This window comes from Bombyx mori, chromosome 1 (assembly GCF_030269925.1).
Source record: "Bombyx mori chromosome 1, ASM3026992v2".
Taxonomy (NCBI): Eukaryota; Metazoa; Arthropoda; class Insecta; order Lepidoptera; family Bombycidae; genus Bombyx; species Bombyx mori.
This window is the reverse complement of record NC_085107.1, coordinates 9,449,539-9,470,366: the sequence shown is the minus strand read 5'-3', so window position 1 is coordinate 9,470,366 and position 20,828 is coordinate 9,449,539. Positions and strand designations below refer to the sequence as shown.

The following is a 20,828-nucleotide window of genomic DNA, read 5'->3' as shown; positions in this document are numbered from 1 at the left end:
CGATGCTCGACTTCTGCGAGTCCACCATCCCGCAGGAGGCGGTGGAACGGGAGAGGGAGAGCTCATCTTCCCTCTCGGCGTCGTGCCGCCGCCGCCGAGCCGGGGTTCGGAGGAGGGCGTTTGTCCAGCTCCGGCCCCTATGAGGAGGCAGTCTCCTCCCGGTGATGGTCACGGGGCGACCTAAGGAGATTGAGGCTGCGCCGTACGTTACCGTCACTCTAGCGCGCTGGCACCAGGAGGACGGGGTGCGCGTCGGCGGCTGCGGACTGCGACGCGGTCCGCATTTTCGTCGTCGCTGTCGTCGCCGAACATACTGTGGAAGAGCAACCCGATCGGCGGTGTATCGCGCTCCGACCTGGCAGGCTGGTTCTGGCCCAGCGAGGTAACAATAGCGGCATCGCCCGGGCGGTCTGGCAGGGCCGCCGTACCGCGGAGACTGATGTCGTTGTTCGTCGACAATCGCCTCGACGACCCGTCGGTCGGGCGTCCTCGGGGTGGCGCCGCGTGTCTGGTTGTAGTGTTGACCGCGGGAACCCCCTACTCTGACCGGGTTTTGACCCCGGATGGAGATCGGACGTCAGGTGTAAGAGTGCAGGGGAGTCGTTTAGTGGGTGGGCCCTAAAATTCCTTGGGCCCGCGGTCTGCTCCCAACACCTTGCAGATCGTCAAGTCCCACATACCCCGCGCGCTCCCTAGGCGCGGAGAGAACGTAAGAGGTTCGGGCCTCGGCCCGAAAAAAAAAAGCTTTTACCGTGCATAGTTGGCCTTCTCTTTACACCTGCATATAGCCAATGGCGTCGTCACATTAGCTTTCTTGGGCAAATCTGTAAAACATTTTAATAACTTTATTAGATCTTCGATTCATTGATCCGTTAGTGAATACTTACCTTAAATCTAGATCTAGAGTACCTAAATAAATATTTTACTACAAATATTGATATCGATTTTATTGTTTGTTCAATATCTACGATGGGTCACCGAGTTGCCACCGGTCGGGCGGGTACGGTTCCAGGCGGTCAAGCTCACGAGAGATTTTTGTGCCGATTCGTAGTTTTGCTTATTTCTTTAAAAGGATAAAACGGTAAATAACAAACAGAAATCTATTTTAAGGTGTTTAATGGTACTATAATAGGTAGTTATACAAAATATTATAGTTGGATTGCACTGACTCATTTAGTACTAAGCGAGTTGAGGTATTGTATTTCCGTAGATAGTTTCTTACCAAAATACAAATAAAACGGTAATAAATAAGATGTAAAAGTACGGCGGATAAAAGATTAAGTAGGTAGGTATCTTATTTCTGCGCTTGTATAGAACGAATTTGAGTCAAAAAGTCTAAGCCCACATACACCACGTCTGAGATAGTAATGCGAGCGTAAAACACGAGTCTCCGTGCGGAGGTAATTATAGTTCGTCCAGTTTTAGTGCGTTCCGCCGTATTTTTTTACTATCTTTAATATTTTTTATTGTCTTTAAATTTATATAATTATTTTTTGTTTTTAAGCGATTGGAAACTTCCTCATTCTTTATATCAACAGAAGATATAAAAGATTAGGCTGTATGGTGTGATACCTTGGCCTTGTTTGTTGGAAAATAGAATTACTGCCTACTTTCAGTTTGACAGTTTGTGGTTTGACCACTCCGGCTGTCGTGCCTTCCATAGCCGCTACTCTACTAGATATCATCAGTTTTGTGAACAATCGTGTTTCTTATGAAAGTAGTTTACTAACACAACTTGAAAATTATTTACTGAAGTCACGATGTCGTGGCTATTTGGGTACAGTTCAAAACCTCCACAACCTCCTCCTTCGGACGATCCACCAGCCGATGGGGTTGGTGTTGCCGCACCTTCTACTAACCTTTCTAAATCAGAGAGGAAAGCCATGGAAGCCTACCGGTTTGATTCAAGTGCCCTAGAGCGAGCTGCATCGGCTGCAAAAGAGCTGGAACGATCAAGTAAGATATTTTATAACTTTTAATCACGTTGCGCGCTATTGCATAATGCCACCGCATAACCTTACATTTTAGAATGATTTTTAAGAACTACGGCAATTGATATGAATTCATTTAGTTTGATTGATGATGTACATCAAAGTATTAAAAGTGGATAGCCTAACAAAAGACTTCCGTTTTTATTTTCATATGTATCTTCCACTATACTCAGCCCTAAATTCACTGTGTATTTTAAACACTTATCGCAAAAATTAGCAAAGCGAAACAGGTATAAAATGCATGATAAGTTAAACAGTGAACAACTATTGAACTTAAATAACAATCTGATAGTCGTTTGTTTTATGGTGTATATCATTTTTGCATGTTGATCACTCCCTTATAATATATGAAAGTGTTTCTGCTGCTACTGCTTGCATCTATTTGATAAAGTACAGCATAATATGTTATTTGATTGGAATTACTCTTTTAGGACATGCAAAAGATGCTTTGGAGCTTAGTAAACTTCAGGAAAGTACTCGACAACAGGAGCAAATGGCCAAGATTAAGGAATATGAAGCAGCCATTGAACAAGCTAAAGTAGAACAAAAGAAAGTTGATTATGAAGAAAGACGAAAAACATTACAGGTTACTTTAATTTTATAGATCAGTCAAAGAGGTAAAAAGTTCATGAAGATGTTTCTTTTAGAGGCATTTAATAATAATAAATTCTCATCTGTTATAGGAAGAAACAAAACAGCACCAAATGAGAGCTCAATACCAAGATCAATTAGCTAAAAAACGTTACGAAGAACAACTTGTACAACAACAGAAATCTCAAGAAGAAATTCTCAGAAAGTAAGACAGTTGAAAGATAATTTGAGTATACTTTTCATTAGAATATAAAATACATTGATATCAATTAGATTAAAATCACAATATCAGTCCCCTAATATTATAAATTAACTAAACAACCTTTATTTTAGACAAGAAGAGAGTGTAGCAAAACAGGAAGCCTTAAGGAGAGCTACTATAGAACATGAAATGGAGCTGCGAGAGAAAAATAAATTGAGAGCAATAGAAGCAGAAGCTCGAGCCAAAGCGCAGGCTGACAGAGAAAATCGAGACATAAATCTTGAACAAATTAGACTAAAGGCTGCTGAGAACAGAGTTACTATTCTAGAAAGTATAAAGTGAGTTTATGAAATTGGATTTTAGATATCTTACCTCGTTAATTTTTGTATAACTTCACTTTTCCATACACTAACTTTATCATACAAACATTACACAATTGATTGTAATGTATTGTAATTATTGTATGTTAATAGGACAGCTGGGAGCGTAGTAGGTTCTGGTCTGAATGCATTAGTGACAGATTGGGATAAAACTTTAGCTGCTGCAGGGGGTTTGTCATTATTGGCACTTGGTGTTTATTCAGCAAAGGGAGCCACATCGGTTGCAGCTAGATTCATTGAGGCTCGCATTGGTAAAAAACATAAATTTCTATTTATTTTAATCATCTTTATGTAAAAAGTTATTATTCTTTCTAGTTTTTCATTCATTAGTATAATTGGCAGATAATTTTATTTAATACATATTATTATATTTATCATATTTATTATACATATTTAAATTAATGAATCTGATGTTGGTTGTGTCAGTTTGTACAAATATGAATTGGTTAATGTACCAAGAATTATTTAATAACTCAAATTTTCTTACTAAAGTAACTAATTGTATTTAAAAACAAAATGATAACACTTTACGTAAAAATGATTTTTAAACACATGACAGGATTGATATAGTTTGCAGTGTGAATAACAGGTAGAAATGTTGATTGTTATGAAGGTTGTTTGTATTTTAATCCATCACACACTCATTTATCTTTCTACAAATTTTAGCGTACTGACAAAAAATTCAGTCTTCAAGAGTAAGTAAAATTTACTTTTTGTCTGTGTCTAATTTTAGGGTATTGTAATAACAAATAAATACGTTAAAACAAATATAATTTTCAATAAACATATAAATAATTATGAATAAACAACATTTTTACGATTATTTGTCTTAAGAGTCAAATTAAAGAGTTCAAAGAGGTTATGAGAGAAATTACTCCATATAAATGAAGAATTTTTTTTAACATGTCAATTCGTTTTGTGTTCCTTCCCAATCGCTCTTGCTATCAATGTGATAGAAAGTAGATTTTTCTTGGGTGAGTGGCTTTGCTATTAAACTCCCAAATCACTTTTGAGACCGGCAATTGGTAGTTGTTTGAACTGTTTTGTTGTCCGTTCTAATGACCAGATAATAAAAGCAACATTAAATAACAACTTATAAGTTAAGTTACTTTTACTATTTCAGTCTTCTTTACATAGTCATTGCCCTTGCTGTAACCCCTTGAACTTCTTGGACCTTCTTTCTTACCTAAAAGAAGTTAAGGGCACACTAATAACAAACCATCTGGTGATCTCTGTCCACAATTTTCCATTTACATACATATGCAAGCGAGTGTTTGTATACTATTGGGTATTCTCTCCGCCATTATCTCCAAGTTTTTTGTTTTTTAAAATAACTGTGTACCTCCAACTTTGATATTCATATTCTACATACTCTAGTAATATCTCTGGCAACTTGAGTGGTGATAGGGTTTGGCGTTCTCAGTTTATTTGTAGATTTAATTTACACTAGACCTAATAAATAAGTCAAAAATATAAACTATAAAATATAATTTTCTACTCTAAACTTATCCATGAGTGTAGATTGTATGATATATACTTGCTTGCTTGAAACTCATTTACTGTAGGAAAAAGAATATGTCCATCAATTTCTCCTGAACACCCCAAATGTTTTTTTTTTATTATTTGCAATATATTACTTTATTTTAGTTATCACAACATATTTGGAGAAAAGTAATTACTGGACCCCATATGCCATACTATGTGAATACTATCACAAGTTTTAAGACTGAAGATGAAGTCCCAATAGTGTCAAATAGCTACTTCCACTCTTCAAACTGATTTATTAACTGAAGCTAACTTAAGCATGAATTCTTCACAGTAAATACTAATAGACAGGATTGTAGTATATATCCATGTGACCTCATAATATGCCGAACGACTACTTAATGTAATTAACACATAATCTAGAACCTCATGGTTTTCTAAAATTGATGTGCACTGATTTCATTTTTAGGAAAACCCACACTTGTTAATGAAACCTCAAGATTTTCATTGTTAGAGGCAGTTAAACATCCTATATTGACAGTTTCAAAAGCTGTTTCGAGTTTTAGAAAACCTCAGGATGCTCTGGCTGGTGTAGTTCTAGCTCCAAATCTGGAAAAAAGATTGAGAGACATTGCGATTGCTACAAAAAATACTAGATTGAATAAAGGTTTTTATAGAAACTTGCTCATGTATGGACCTCCTGGAACAGGAAAAACATTGTTTTCCAAGGTAATTAAATATGTAACTTTAAATTGAATTTATTTCAAAATGTAGATGTGATATAATGATGAATTTTTCATTTTCCTTAGAAACTTGCAAAACATTCTGGTATGGATTATGCCATAATGACGGGTGGTGATGTTGCTCCTATGGGCAAAGATGCAGTAGCAGCTATCCATAAAGTATTTGACTGGGCAAACACCAGCAGGAAAGGTGTTCTTGTTTTCATTGATGAAGCAGACGCATTCTTGAGAAAACGTTCTTCAGAAAAAATCAGTGAGGATTTAAGAGCAGCATTGAATGCATTCCTCTACAGAACTTCTGACCAAAGCAGCAGGATTATGTTGGTTTTGGCCTCGAACACACCTCAACAATTTGATTCTGCTATCAATGACCGTCTCGACAAAATGATTGAATTTGGTTTGCCAGCTCTTGAAGAGAGAGAAAGATTGATTCGCCTTTATTTTGATAAATTTGTTCTGCAACCAGCATCTGAAGGAAAGAGGTATGTACTATGCTTTACTATTCACTGTATTATTCAGAGGCAAATTTACCTATGGTGCAGAGTGTTCGTTGCACACGATTATAGCGGTAATATGAGGCGGCCTCGGACCTTTCAATGAATTTGTGCCCGTGTTATGACGCCGGGACCTATAAATCAATCTGAATTAAAAATACATTTGTCGAGCTACAACAAAGCAAGGGGCGCCATGAGCGCTTCTTACAGTGCCTTAAAACAGATCATTATAGATTATATTGGTATTACTACACCACCAAAGGTTGGCACCTGTTTTGATTCGCTTGAAAGCACGTCGCCAATCGTTGCGGATTCATCTGTTAAAATAGAAAATAAATGTTCTAATGGTATAGATGAACGCGACATTTCTCAAAGGCTATTAGCTGCCACAACTATTGCAATTGCTTTCCCATGTTAACATGTCTATATAAATGTTATGTCAATGTTAAAAATTGTAAATAAAAAGTATTATTCTCCATACAAAATGACCGTCTGCTGATCGAGTTAGTAAAGTCGATGTTTTTCACCGCGGACTTACTAGAGGGCCCTAAGGTGATGACTGAAGTTCTGAACACGGGCGTTACATGAACTTGAGACTTTGGTATTAATATTGATTTTCTGTTTGTTTGATTGTTTCGGATTACCTGCCTTTTTGTATAAACATTTTAAAATTTACAATAAAAACATTTTTCTAGACGATTAAGCGTTGATCAATTTGACTATGGTGCTCTGTGTTCGACCTTGGCAACGAGAACAGCTGGTATGTCTGGTAGAGCACTTTCAAAATTGGGTGTGGCATGGCAAGCCGCCGCCTACGCCTCTGATGATGGTCGTCTCACCGAACAAATGTGTATCGACATTTGTGATGATGCTGTCAGAGATCATCGGCAAAAGGTAATCAGATTGAAGATTAGAATCATACTTTATGCTATTGTGATCCATTTCAAATCATAGATCCCCTAGTGGTTTCAGAAAAGTAGTAATTGAAAAAAATGAGAATTTTTAATTTTTTTGAAATTTCAACATTAATTTTATTAATACTCTGATTATAGTATAGATGAAAGATCAGGAACAATCTACATTGCATTGATAAACTGGCACCTTTGTATATATTTATTTACCTAAACATAAGTATTTGTTGACATAAATACTATTTTTTACTATTTTTATAAGCTTGTTCATAAAACCTTAACTACTTTCTTTGACAGATGGAGTGGCTATCAGCTGAAGAGAAAAGTCGTAGTATGATGCCATATTTATTAGACTTGCCCCCCTTAGATACCAAGGATGATACCTCGAATAAAATTAATGTTATAGAAAAAGATACCAATGATGATAGTACCAAGATAAAGCCCAAATCTAAGGCAAAGGTAGCAAAGGAATTTGATAAAGATAAGTGACACTTAACACTATTAGTCACAAAAAAGCCAGCAGAATTAAATGAAATGTGTTCCACCAACAAAGTAGATAATAGTACCCATGAAACTCATGAAGCCAATTTTGACTTTCGCATTTCTAAACCATATACTTACGTACAACTAAGTGATAGTGAAATAAAACAAATGCAACACCTTTCAAGACAAATGAAAATAAGATTGACAAAGAGCAAATAGAAAATTGGACTTCAATTTCATAGAATAATAATTGTATGATGCCATTTGCAGCTACTTAATGCGAGTTTGAAAATCTGCAATCATTAATAGTATATAAAAATTGCATTCCTGAATCGAATAAATTAAAATTCTAAAAATAATTAGCTATATATTTACATATATTTAAAAATGCATTTTAAAGTTTCAAAATAAACTGAAGCAATGGAACATGGTGTTAAAATATAATATTTGTTGAAAAGAGGCCTTCACATGTGCGGGGTTAGCTTAAGCTTGTTATTGTTGTTACACGCTTGGTAATTTAACTGTTTAAAATCTGGGCAAGGTAACTTGAGTAATATTTTTAAGTCTTATGGTCTTCATTTAATTTTGATGTACGTATATGTACGAATATCCCTGCTATTTGATCAAGATGTGCATATGTTGAGTGAATTTAATTTCTTAGTATTAGTAAAATAACCTGTTTCTTTTGAAAGGTTAATTAAACTAATCAAAGTTTAAATAATCTAGTAAATCTACCAAACAATTTTCTGAATTTTTTGGTTCATTGATGATTTCTTAAAAAAAAACAATCTTATTTGTGAGCTAATTAGAAGCTTAGGATACAAGAGAGTCAAGGATTTCCAATATAAAATCGCAATCTAAAATAGTGAAATTGCAAGTGTTAAATATAACCAATATCGACTCGAAAATCTATAGGTACTTTGTTAGCTTTTTTTGACCTGGCCATCCTGCCCATGAATAGTTAAATTTTCAATATCATTAATCCATACTTTGCCTTCGCATAATGAATCATTGCTACAACAAACAATTGAGCAACTCTTAAACAACACTTAGGGTACTTAGGGGTATAAATTCTGTAATTGAAAACAATGATAATTTTAATAATTGATTATTTAGTAAAGACGCTAATCTGATTCTGCCTTATTTAGAATTAGTATGGCAATAAATGGTAATGGTGATAAAATGAAAATAAAAAACCTCAGATAAATATATATATATATATATATATATATATATATATATATATATATATATATATATATATATATATATATATATATATATATATATATAAATATATTTTTCATATTAGCAGCATTGTAGTTAGTGTTGAAACACAAATGTTTTCTTTAAAGCTATAAGTTATTACTGACTACGACTAAAATGCAATTAATGATTATAAGTTTGAGAATTTGTAAGCCCAAGTTTATGAAAAATTCACGCGCGTTGTTCTCGGCGAGTTCATATTTATGCCTTAAAGCGTGCCTTTAGCACACACGAACATCTTTATGCGTTTGAAAACTACTCTTCCGAGCACATCGCGCGCGACTTTTATCAGCACACCTTACGCTACCTTACTGACATCGCAGTTGCATTTCAACCTTGAACACGTATAGTACAAAATTTTCGGACCATGCCCAATAGCTCACAATGCGTACGTAAATAAACAGGGCGTGAATAGTTGCAAGGTTTCACGTATAAAAGAAACTATTCATAATGTGAGTGTAAAAAGTATGAATGTTACTTAAAGTTAGAGATTGCACATTTGCCTTTGATTCATATTTGACATGGAGAATGGGATGCGCACTAGTTGAACGCATTAAAATTGTTAATGGCTCTGAAAAAGGAGATATTGTGGTAGAACTCAAGCAATAAATAATATTATTTGGCTGGTGTTAACTGTTATAAATTAGTTACTATTAGAAAATTGTTATATTGCAAATATTGTTTTATTTTCACCAAATTTTGTTCAAAAATTACTATTTTGTTAAACTACTACTGAGATACCCATCATGTAGCTACCTACTTATAAATACTTAAATATTTATATTTAACAATTTATTCATTTCAATTTTATACATTATATTTTTTATACATTTCTATTTTTATATTTATATAAAAAACACAAATTTCTGGTTAAGGCGCCCAGTTCTGATAGCGACAATCTTAAAAAGTTGTTCATTGACTAATGCCGATGACAAAAGGTAATGAATTCGCATTTGATAGGTCTCTACAGATTTGTATCAAATGAACACATCATGGTGTTTTTTTTTTTGTTGCTTAGTTGGGTGGACGAGCTCACAGCTCACCTGGTGATTAGTGGTTACTAGAGCCCATAGACATCTAAAACTTAAATGCGCCACACTCCTTCAGATATAAGTTGCAACGGCTGCCCCACCCTTCAAACCGAAACACATTACTGCTTTACGGCAGAAATAGGTAGGGTGGTGGTACGGACTCACAAGAGGTCCTACCACCAGTAAAGAGTGACTCGTCGAGGACTCAATACGATGATGAAATATAAGGGAGACCTCTAGAGGGTGGTGGTCACGACCTTTAGACGTGAGAAATGCGACTCTAGAACGAGGAAGTCAAAAGAAATAGCAGATAAACTAATAAGATTATTATATTGTACCAAAATCAGCAAAACGGTTGAGAGGAAACGCGGGTGCAAAATTTGAGTTTTTATAAATTGTGTTTGTCGGCTTTCTCACATCAGCACTAAAAATCACGAAATGCCCAATTGCAATTCGGACCTAAATAGTAGTTGACATTACTTATTCTAGTGCTACCGTTACTTATTTGCGTTGCGGAGGCCATAGGCATCACAACTGAATGCCATTCCCCGCTTTGAGATGTGATGTCGAAGTTTCTATTGTATAACGTTTGTCCTACTACTCAAAACGGTAAATATCACTGTTGCGCGACAAATAGGCAGGACGGTTCTACCTATCCAAGCGAAATTTAGATATATTGCAATTAAATTATAAAAAAGTAATAACTATGGTGTACACGCAAATGGTACCTAATATTTCTTTTAAAGTAATAAAGATTGTATTAAGATATGACTTTAGGATATATTATGTACCTATACTACAAAAATATATTTGAAAATAATTTTTCAACTATGAAGTGTTCGTTTGCCCGTCTTTTTTTAACGCTCTAAATGGGTACACACATGCTCATGGAACGCATGGTTCACCTGGTATTTATCGGTTAACTAGGTCAATAGACATTGGCAGGAACAAAGAGGAAATTTCCTATCAGTGGAGTATTTTACCTCTGCAGACAACTGATATTTGCAATCTAATCTTGCAAATGTCGTTAGCGTGATTCAGGTTCTTATCAAACATCTATCTGTGGTAGCTACCGCTATATCACTCTTGAACCAGTGCTGCTCAGACTTTAGCGAGCTCTCTACTCGGCTCGTTACCTGCGATATTGGGGTGCTGTGGGGTGACTGCTCTTGATGGCTTGTGTTAAGCTGCGAGTGCGGAAGCTTCAGTAATCACCTTTCCTGTTGTACTCATGTTGTAAGGCTTAATGTAACAAGGTTGGGTTTAAACTAAGTCGGAGATCAAAAGTTTGGCTCTAAACGACAAAGGGACGATCTTCCAGCGAGCGGGTGTTTTTTTGCTCGGCAAATCGGCATTCCGCATTTATTATTGCTTAAATGGGTGGGCTCACGGCCCACCTGGTACTAAGCGGTTACCGGAGCCCATAGACATCTACAACGTAAATGCTGCCACCCACCTTGAGACAATGGTTCTGATCTCAGTTTTAGCAGTACAACGGCTGCGCAACCCTTCATACCGAAATCCATTACCTACTGCTTTAAGACAGAAATAGGCTGGGTGGTGGTACCTACCCGTGTGGTCTCACAAGACGTCCGCACGGGTAGGTAGTAGTAATAAGTAAATAAATATTATTATTCGGAACTTGTTTAAATGCAAACATAAGTAGAAAAAGTCGTTAGTCAAATATATCTTAATCTTTGATAATTAGTGCTACAGATATCACGATGTGAGTGACGTCGCTCACTTAAGAGAAATGGATCGAACTCGTCGATTACGACGAAGAGTTCGACGAGCGAACTAACCTATAGACACAGCCCACTGAGTTCCTCACCGGATCTTCTCAGTGGGTCACGATTCCGATCAGGTGGTAGATTCTGCAGAGCACTGCTCTTGCTAGGGCTAGAGCCTGCTGCTGCTCTGGTTAGCAAATTCCCTCAGGTTGATCCTGCGTGCTCACCTATTCAGCCGGACGCAGCTTGAATAGCCTCTTAAGCTACCAGCGAATAGGTAAATTAAAATGTGAATAATCTTGTCTTCGTTATTTTTTGTTGACAGTCCTTACTGCCTGATGAAATGATTTATAACTTTGTTTTCAACAGACTAATTTAATTCTTATTGTCTGACATGTATGGATATCATTTTATTGATGTTTTTAATACATTATTACACGAAATGGGTTTAAAAAATTATTCTGTGATTATTAACATGTTAGATAATTAGTTGGCTGACTTCGATTTCATTAGGAAGCAAATTTCTACATTTAAGGTTATAATAGTCAATCTGAATTTGGGGCTTCCAGTTATAGAGTGCGTTGACAAAATTATGATACTATGATAAATAATACCTATCCAATTATACCTACACTACACCATGACCTCAATATAAAACCAGTTACTGTGTAAAAGTTACATAATTCGTGAAATCACCTAAAATTATGTTGCAACATTCTAATTAGTAATAAGTAGTAGGTAGTAGTAAAGTAAAGCTGTTTTACAAATCATTTGACTATGTTCGGAGATAAGTTAAAATTTCTACAAGAGTTAGCTGATAAGTCTGCATGTACATCTTCTAAGGTGTTAGGTTAAGTTATGTTAGCTAGTGAAATGGCTCAGCTTCAGCAGAGCTCGAGAGCGCTCAGCGGAGATCTGGTGGACAAGACACGTATGGCGCAAGTCTTTTCAATTATTTAACAACGTTGAGCTGTGGGATGATAAAAAAGGCTAGAAAAGCAAAAACATTTACTAATAAAAAATTTTTTTCGCAAGCTAAAGTATTAAGCTTAAATTACATATATTATTATGTATTGTTTAATCTTTCAAATTTATAATTGTGATGATTTTTCATTATACTTTTAGGTATGTCATGTCAATGAGATATGTTATCTTCACTTCAATATCATTGATTTGACATGATAAAAATTATTCACCCACACAATACCATCCAATATGCATACTTCTGCAATAAATAATTTCGCCGTACGCTATTTATCGCATATGAAATAATATGCAAAAACAAATTACAATAAAAATTTGAAATCTTGACTTGAATAAATAAGTAGTGAATCTTCTTTGCAATTAATTTTGTAGCCAAGATAAATTAATCCTATTAAAACTATATGATCTAAAATTATAAACTCTAATAATAACAAAAATAGTCATTTTAAAATTACAGGTTATCTTAAACATACCCATTATATCCTATTTTTAAACCAAACGTGAATAAAGCAAATTGATATTTATGATTTTGGCAGTGTAAGTGTATCCACCTCCTCTCTCACAGCCCCTAAGCTTATTATGTTTTGGCAAATAATATGTCATTTGATACACTATAGCACTCAAAACACATATTTGTATGACATCTTAATAGAACTAATTTAGAATTTCATTAAGATATACTGTCAAGAAATATCAAAATTCCCATGTCAAATTATATTGATTTGATAAATATTTATTTCTTAAAGATCAGTATTATATATTAAAATAAAATGTTTAATTAACCTAGCTGTTTAGTCATATAACATAATTAAATTTAGTGGAAAATTACAAGTAATCTTGTTTATTGTTAAATTACTATAAATATTTTTCTGTATAGCCACCATAATATACATTGTAAATTATTTTCATTTTTATAGTTTAAAATATGAAAACTATGAATACAAAAAAATCTATTAATTTAGGAACTCCTGTGTCCTGAACAGCAGGTTGATTGCACAGGTACCTCATCATCGACTACTACAACTTGTGATGTTCTGTTTACTTCAGTCTGTGTATTGTGTTCTTGTCTTTCCAACATTTCTCTAGTCAAGTCAAGAAACAATTCTTCAACACCCTGGTTTAATTTTGCTGAAGTGTAATAATGTTTAGCTCCTACTAATTTTGCATAGCTGGAATATATAATTCAATAAAGAGTATTTATCAACAAAATGTATCTTTAGTAATAATATTTAAGAAGATTACATTCATTCTTACCTTTCTGCTTCTTCTAGTGAAACAGTGCGTTCATGTTCAAGGTCTATTTTATTTCCTGCAATTACCAGATTAATATCTGATCCCAACATTTTCTTCAATTCTTTCACCCAATTTTTTACCTATAATTGATTTTATATTGTTTAATATAGTTACAATATTCATTACAAATGTTAAGATACAGTCATTCAAATTCTTATTTTACCTTTCTAAATGAATCTTCATCAGTAATATCGTAAACCAGAATCGCACCATTAGAGTTTCTGTAGTATATTGGTCCCAGAGCATGAAACTTCTCCTGGCCAGCTGTATCCCAAATGGAAAGATTGACACGATTTCCATTAATATTCAACCTTTTATTTAAGAATGTGGCCTACAAAAAAAAAATCCAGTCATAGACATCGACAAAAGGGATTAACTCAGTCTTACAAAATTAGTTCATATACGTCATAGTTACCTGAAGCGTAGTCAGATGCTTTTCGTTAAATTTATCTTCAATGTAACGCAATAATAATGAAGTTTTTCCGACACATCCGTCACCCAAAAGAACTACTTTAAAATTTCGTGCACCTCCAGTCGTAGTAGTCATTTTTTTAGAATATTTTGATGTAAACCTGTTACTTAACTGGTATGTGAGCAAATTAAAGTTAAAATAGACAATCAGATAAACGTTACAACACGAAACATGTAGTCTCAATAACAATTAAATTACGTTTGATAAGCGTTATAAAATGTTTAAAAAACTGTTCACTCTATTTTCAAAACCTTAACTTAAACAAACCTTAACATTAAGTTAATATCAAAATTTCACAACTATTTCATTGGTTTGATTTGTTGATATTTTCGTAATTTTAATCAAGTTGACAAATCAACACTGACAAATGACAGTGAAGAAAATTTTGTATCTGTCAGTATTCAATGTGACAGATACCAAATTTTGACAGTTTATTCTAAAGCATACGGTACAGTACCGTAGGTACCATGACATGGGGTAAATTGGGATTCGGGGGTAAATTGGGACAAACCTGCGGAAGATTCTCAAAGTACTTGTAGCACGGAATCTACCTAATTTTCTTTAAGGTAATATTTATCAATGTATAGAAGAAAAACCAAGTTAACTATGGAAGTACTAAACATGAGTTAAGTTGGTCCCAAAAATTCGTCAAATTAAATTTAAAATAGTGGTTGAAAAGTGCGTTTTAAAACAGCTTAAAGAACTTTTAAAAAAAGTAATATTATCGTTGTTTTTTCAATAAGATCACAGTTTATATAAGTTTTTAATACACCTGGAAATACCACAACAAACGGTAAGTTGCAATATTCTTATTTTAAATACAATATTTCAACAAAATAAAAAATGTATATTTTTTCCTTTCTTTTTGGGGAAAATTGAGACGTATGTAAGGCAATTGGGAACGAGACTGGAAAAATTAGGGACGAGAAAACACAAAATTGGAACGCCAAAAGACAAAATAGGGATGGCTTGTTAGGGTTGTCACTGATATCTTATAATAGATTTTTTAGCCTATACTATCACTTAATTGCGTGATGTAAAGAAGGTTAATGTGTTTATCAGTTAGTTTATGTAAGTATTATAGGTAAAAGAAAAGTATATATATAATTACTTTTTTTTCGCGACATTTACCTTGTAATATCTGCCCGGTCGTATGTTCTTTATAGCAATAAAAAAAATTAAAAGTTAAAAGAACTCAAACGAATCAAAACTTTTGTTATTTCAGAATCTATTCACGCGTCGAATCATGATTTTGTTAACATTCACAACGCACACACAAATAAAAACAGGCCTCAGATTTTAAATGTAACATTAATTAAAAATCCGAGATATCCAATTATGAGTGAGTGAATTAATTGAGTTTAGTTATTTAGCTTAGAAAGAATTTCTTTTATTTTTGTTATTATTGGCAGTAATCAGATAAAGCTGTTTTTTTTATCTTATTCACCTGATATCTTACTCTTGCTCAAAGATTATTTTGAAAATGTTGATTAAATAAAATTGTATTATTGCATTTCCAGTCCTTTTGTTTTCTATTTTTTATTCTATTTTATGATTTTGTTTCAGAATTGTGATTTTTAAGGAAATTAAATAATAATTTTCTAAAATATAACATGCATATACTTTTTTTGATCATTGTATTGTTGATTGTCATTCACGTCACATCGCTTCGGAATAGAAACCAGCTTAATTTACACTATGTTGTGTATTGTGCTTAAATTATGGATTGTATTCATCATTTCGGTCCATATAAATAATTATATGGCACCTACCAATATATCGCAGTACTGCGAGTTGACAACCCTTACAAATATCCCAATTTAACCCTTAACCGTGTCAATTTACCCCGGACGCTGGGTAAATTGGGACGGCCATTATTTTACCGATTATTTCTTTAAAATGAATAATTAAAATAATGTAACGGTTTTTATCACCTAGGTACGTTCAAGACTCAACTTATTTCTTTGGTTGAGCAGTGACTATTTAATTGGAACTATTTTAAAATTCAATCTGAAGGTCGATTTTGTCCCTATTTACCCCATTGTACGGTACGCTCAAATTTGGGATGATATTTTTGGCATCACACTGGAAGAATTAACGTAGTCGTACAATCTTTAATGAACTTACACGATCGTCAATATTATTTCATAAAACTTGGTAGCTATCGACAGTTGCATGGTTAAGCTGTGTGGTCAGATTTAAACACAAAACAGATCAGTGTGGCATACGCGCGAGTCGAAATCGTTTTTGTTAGAGTGCCTTTAGGGTCAACGACAAGAAATAAATAAGAATTTAAAGCTTTTATTAATATTATTAGGTCCATCCTTTATGTTGATCATAATTATTGTTCACAAGCATCCTTGAAGACAACATGTCTGCAGTATTACTAGAAATTTGATATAGAGTTAATTTATTTAATATTTTTTTTAACTAAAGTATTTGACAATATTTGAAGCCATATGTATTTACAAAATTTAATACAACGCTATACAACCGGTTGTAATCAACATGTTCACAAATAAAAAAGGTAAGTAATAACTGGCTGTTTACAGGTAGACACTTACAACTTGTCCCTTATACAAGATGGTCCTCCTAAGTTCTATCCTTCATGGTACGGTATTATCTGTAGTCTCATTTAGCGCAGAAAATATTAGTAGGGGCCTGTGCACACGACGTTTTTTAAACGCGCCATCGACGCGCGTTCGTAGCGATACAGACGCGATACGCACGCAAGTCAGACGCAGCCTGTAGACCTTTGCACACCTGTATAAATTCAAATACGCGTTTGTATCGATAAAAACGACAAGAAACCATTCCGTGGGATAAAAACGCGCCGTCGACGCGCGTTTGTAGCAATACAGACAACAACAAACCGCTCTGTAGGATAAAAAACGTGGTGTGCACAGGCCCTTAAGTTCATGAACGTAAGCTGCTAAAATTATCAAAACAACAACTCTTCGTCGACGAGTTCGACGAGGACGGTGGCCGGTGTTTGAAGAACCTAAAAGCACCGAGAGTTGATCCAGGGGATCAATGGCAGGAACCTTTCCTAGAACCTAAGCAACAACTTTAAGAAGATTCATCATAATTGTATGAGTAAAAACAAACATAAAAATAAGTATGTATTGATTTTTAATTACACACATCTATACAAATAAATAAAATTGGAGTGTCGGTTTGTAATAATAAAATAACGACTTTTTACTAAATCCGTAAGTATCTATACACAGTACATACATATACTCATATATATATATATATATATTTTAATTTTACAATTTTTGTCTGACTGTCTGTCTGTCGGTCTGTTTGTTCCGGCTAATCTCTGGAACGACTGAACCGATTTTGATGGGACTGTAACTGACATATAGCTGATGATATAAGGAGTATCTTAGGCTACTTTTTTTAGACTAGCTTCGCCCCGCGGCGTCACCCGCTGTACGACAATAACCGCGGGTAGCATCGCGGGACTCAGCTATCAATAATAAAATTTGATGTTACCGAAGTGATTTAATGTTACCGAAGCGATATTCATATGCATGTAGTAAAAAGCGGTTATTTCAATATTACAAACAGATACTCCAATTTTATTTATAGGTATAGATGGATACCAATCAACTCAAAATTGGTATTAAAGGAATTAGGTAATTTTAGTGAAAGTTGCTTATATACTTAGTCTCCCCACCGAACGTGGTCTCGCCTTGTCGCGGCGGTGGGGCTTAAGCGTGCACCCCGATACCGTGGAGCAGCGTTGTCTGCACAGGGGTGCCGTGAACAAAGAGGACTGCACACCGTGTTCCCGTTTTCCCACCTTTGCTGGACAAAGGGTGCGTGAAGCGGGAGATGGCTCCCTTCTGGAGCCGTCTTGAATGCTAGGCCATGTCCCCGGCAGCTTTTTGGCTGCTAAAGGGGAAGGCCCTCCAGAGGAGGGTACCGGTACGCCGGCGTGGCCACACCGTGGTCAGACGTGTGGGTCTGTCAGTAATGGTAGACCCCACGTGGATGAGAAGTGAACCGGAGGGCACTCCCTTCCGGTCGCTGGTTGCCATGTCCCCGGCTGCCTCTTGGCGGCTACAGGGGAAGGCCCCCCAAAGGGGGGTACCGGTTTACCGGCGTGGCTTCGAAGAAGCACACCGCAATCCCTACCGAGTAGGGGACGGGGGCTGCTGCCTAGCAGGAGCCGTGAGGATGCGAACCTCTATAAAAAATGCCCCAATCCCAAGTTTTTGACACCTGACGATGGGATGAATGGCTGGAGGGAGTCTAGTCCCAAGGGTTGTCCCATACCGTAATCCCCACTTGGTGGGGGGCGGGGGCCGCTGCCTAGTAGGGGCCGCGAGGATGCAAACCTCTATAAAAAATGCCCTAATCCTAAGCCTGTGACGTGCCCGGTGATGGGATGAGTGGCTGGAGGGTGTCCAGTCGTGAGGGCCGTCCCAGGGGACCGACCCCTGGTTAAATAACAAAGGAACGAAATGAATGATGGCAAACTTACAAAAAACATTACCCCAGGAGGGTACCACTCTAGGTGGAGAATCCCTCCGTGCTTCCACTTCGGTGGAAGCATGCTGCCCCACGTATTCTGGGGGGGGCAAAGCATGCCACGATGAAGGGGGCTGTGCGACGGGCAGCGGAAAACCCGTCGAACCGAGGTGTGCCAGCGCTGGCTCGACGCGCTCTGCGCTCGTCAGCGACTGCGAGGCGGCTGGCCCGAAAGGGAAAGTCAGGCGGAAGAGGAAATCGAGGGGAGTTTCTTCCCGCGAAGGGAAGGGGGGGCTAACGTCGTCCTCTGACACGGATGCCCCACCGGAGAAAGTGGTGGTAGTCTCCGATTCGGCCTCTGCCGCGGAGGAGATGCCGCCCCCTAAAGGGAGACCCGCTCGGGGGAAGGGCGCACCGTCACCGGCGCCGTCATCGGCGTCGATGTCTGTCGCCTCGCTGGACGGGCGGACGACAGAAGAGGAGGAGGGCGGTCTTCGGGACCCTGCCTTGGTCATAGGCAGGGCCATGAAGACCGTCAAGTCGTATGCGGCGACCAGTGCCAAAACCAAAGCTGCTGGCCGCAGGCTGCGGGAAGTCGTCTCGCGAGTCTCGAAGGTTCTGCCTTCGGTTGCTTCCGCCAATGACCAGGTGGTGCAGCTGATGGCGGAGAATTTGAGGCTCCGAGCGCAGCTGCAGGCGCAGCAGCGGCCCGATGGCAGGGTTGCTGCTACCAAGCGGGTAGCCGCGACGAGGTCGTCGCCCGCGTTGCCGCGTGCCGCTGGGTCGCGGACTCCTCCGGCATCTGTGCCGGCGGTGTCGCCGCTGGTCTCCGGGGTCCCTCGGGGTCCCTGTCCCTCAGCGGCGGCTGGCGACCCGTGGCCCGTGCTGCCACCATCGCGCGCGGTACAGCGGCGTTCGCGTCTCCCGTCGCCGCGGTCTAGGGAGGCGACGGCCGTCGAGCGGCAGCAGGGATCCGCGGGGCCACGGATCTTGGGCCTGCCGGGACCGAATTGCTACAGCCTGGACGAGATTATCGATCGCACCGTCCAGGCTGTAATGGAAAGGCTGGGTGGCGGGCTGGCGGCTCTCGAAGCGAAACGTATTGTCGCTGGTGACGCTGAACGGCCTGCGTCTACACATGCCGCGGTGTCGGGTGCTGCAGTGACCCGCTCCACCCCCGTACAGGCTCCAGCTACTAGGGCGGGCCCGGGGCGAGACAGAGCCAAGCGGGGGGGCGGCGCTAACGCGAAGTGCACATCGCAAGCGCCTCAACCCCGTCCGCTGCCCCCGCCCCCGTCTAACATGGACGAGGGGTGGAATGTGGTGGCCCGGCGGGGTGCCAAGAGGGCCGTACCGACAGCTCCCCAAGTGGGTGGAGCACCGGCCACTGCGGCGTCTCAGGCTGCTCCCCAACAGGGTCGAGCGCCTGTGGCCGCCAAGAAAAAGAAGACGAAGAAGAAGTCGACGCGCGCGCCGCGGTCGGCGGCAGTGGTCTTAACGCTGCTGCCGGCCGCCGAGGCCAAGGGCGTGTCATACGGAGATGTAGTCTCCCGGGCGTGCGCGGCTATTGATCTGGACGAGATCGGGGCGGGGGAGGGCCTCCGCTGTAGGCTGACGGCCAATGGGGCCAAGCTACTAGAGTGTCCCGGTGCCGATAGTTCCGGCATCGCGGAGCGTCTGGCGGCGAAGCTCCGTACGGTTCTGCCTGAGGAGGAGGTTCGAGTGCACAGGCCGGTCAAAATGGCTGAATTGAGAGTGACCGGCCTGGACGACTGCACCACTAAGGATGAGGTGGCGGCGGCTATTGCCGCCCGGGGCAACTGCGCCCTGGAGAATATAACCGTAGGCGAGCTGCGCCTCGGTTATACCGGGGCTGGCTCTGTTTGGGTGCGTTGCCCGGTAGAGGCGGCCACCTCCTTGGCTGCTCCTCCGCCCGGGAGACCGTCGGGGGAACCGGGCAGGTTGCGCGTGGGCTGGATAGCGGCCCGCGTGCGCCTTCTCGAACCACGCGCCTGGCGGTGCCTCAGATGCTTCAGCACTGGGCACTGCCTTGCTAAATGCGCGAGTGCCGTTGACCGCAGCGGATTGTGCTTTCGCTGTGGTCAGCCGGGACACAAGGCGGCCGTGTGCTCGGCTGCGCCGCACTGCTTATTATGTGCGGCGGCCGGGCGCAAGGCTGACCACCGGGCCGGGGGCAAGGCCTGCCCTCCGGCCAGCAAGAATGCTGAACGAAATCGGCGCCGCCAAGCTAAGCGGCGTCAAAAGAAGCGGTTGGCCGGGGGAGCACCGG

The 20,828-nt window shown here is 38.9% G+C and overlaps 2 protein-coding genes and 1 non-coding gene across 4 annotated transcripts; 2 read left to right on the top strand and 1 right to left on the bottom strand.

Moving 5' to 3' along the window:
* Positions 1-927: 927 nt before the first annotated feature.
* LOC119628602 (ATPase family AAA domain-containing protein 3A homolog) lies at positions 928-9,222 on the top strand. The gene is made up of 9 exons (XM_038011406.2): positions 928-1,956; positions 2,423-2,577; positions 2,675-2,787; positions 2,916-3,122; positions 3,258-3,415; positions 5,119-5,378; positions 5,459-5,874; positions 6,582-6,780; positions 7,095-9,222. The coding sequence occupies exons 1-9, from the start codon at positions 1,761-1,763 to the stop codon at positions 7,284-7,286; spliced, it is 1,896 nt and encodes a 631-aa protein (XP_037867334.1). The 5' UTR covers positions 928-1,760; the 3' UTR covers positions 7,287-9,222.
* Positions 7,840-7,956, top strand: Mir3426 (microRNA mir-3426). The gene has a single exon (NR_107705.1). It is a non-coding gene; the product is annotated as a microRNA mir-3426 (primary transcript).
* A 2,440-nt stretch (positions 9,223-11,662) lies between the features above and the next one.
* Positions 11,663-14,465, bottom strand: LOC101742989 (ras-related protein Rab-21). Of its 2 annotated transcripts, XM_038011420.2 has the most exons (5): positions 14,324-14,465; positions 14,000-14,156; positions 13,748-13,915; positions 13,546-13,664; positions 11,663-13,460 (listed from the first exon to the last, which is right to left on the bottom strand). In XM_038011420.2, exons 1-5 carry the CDS (start codon positions 14,329-14,331, stop codon positions 13,250-13,252), a joined length of 663 nt encoding a protein of 220 aa, XP_037867348.1. In that variant the 5' UTR covers positions 14,332-14,465; the 3' UTR covers positions 11,663-13,249. The 2 variants fall into 2 exon arrangements, with proteins under 2 accessions (XP_037867348.1, XP_037867350.1); XM_038011422.2 differs by having other exon boundaries at positions 14,000-14,444.
* Positions 14,466-20,828: the final 6,363 nt, after the last annotated feature.

Excerpts from the sequence above, each read along its gene's own strand:
- LOC101742989 (XM_038011420.2), bottom strand. Across the intron at positions 13,916-13,999 it reads AGCATCTGACTACGCTTCAG|GCCACATTCTTAAATAAAAG; the intron begins GTAACTATGACG and ends TTTTTTTTGTAG. Across the intron at positions 13,665-13,747 it reads ATGAAGATTCATTTAGAAAG|GTAAAAAATTGGGTGAAAGA; the intron begins GTAAAATAAGAA and ends AATCAATTATAG.
- LOC119628602 (XM_038011406.2), top strand. The coding sequence starts at position 1,761 with ATGTCGTGGCTATTTGGGTACAGTTCAAAACCTCCACAACCTCCTCCT. Across the intron at positions 1,957-2,422 it reads AAAAGAGCTGGAACGATCAA|GACATGCAAAAGATGCTTTG; the intron begins GTAAGATATTTT and ends TTACTCTTTTAG. Across the intron at positions 5,875-6,581 it reads CCAGCATCTGAAGGAAAGAG|ACGATTAAGCGTTGATCAAT; the intron begins GTATGTACTATG and ends ACATTTTTCTAG.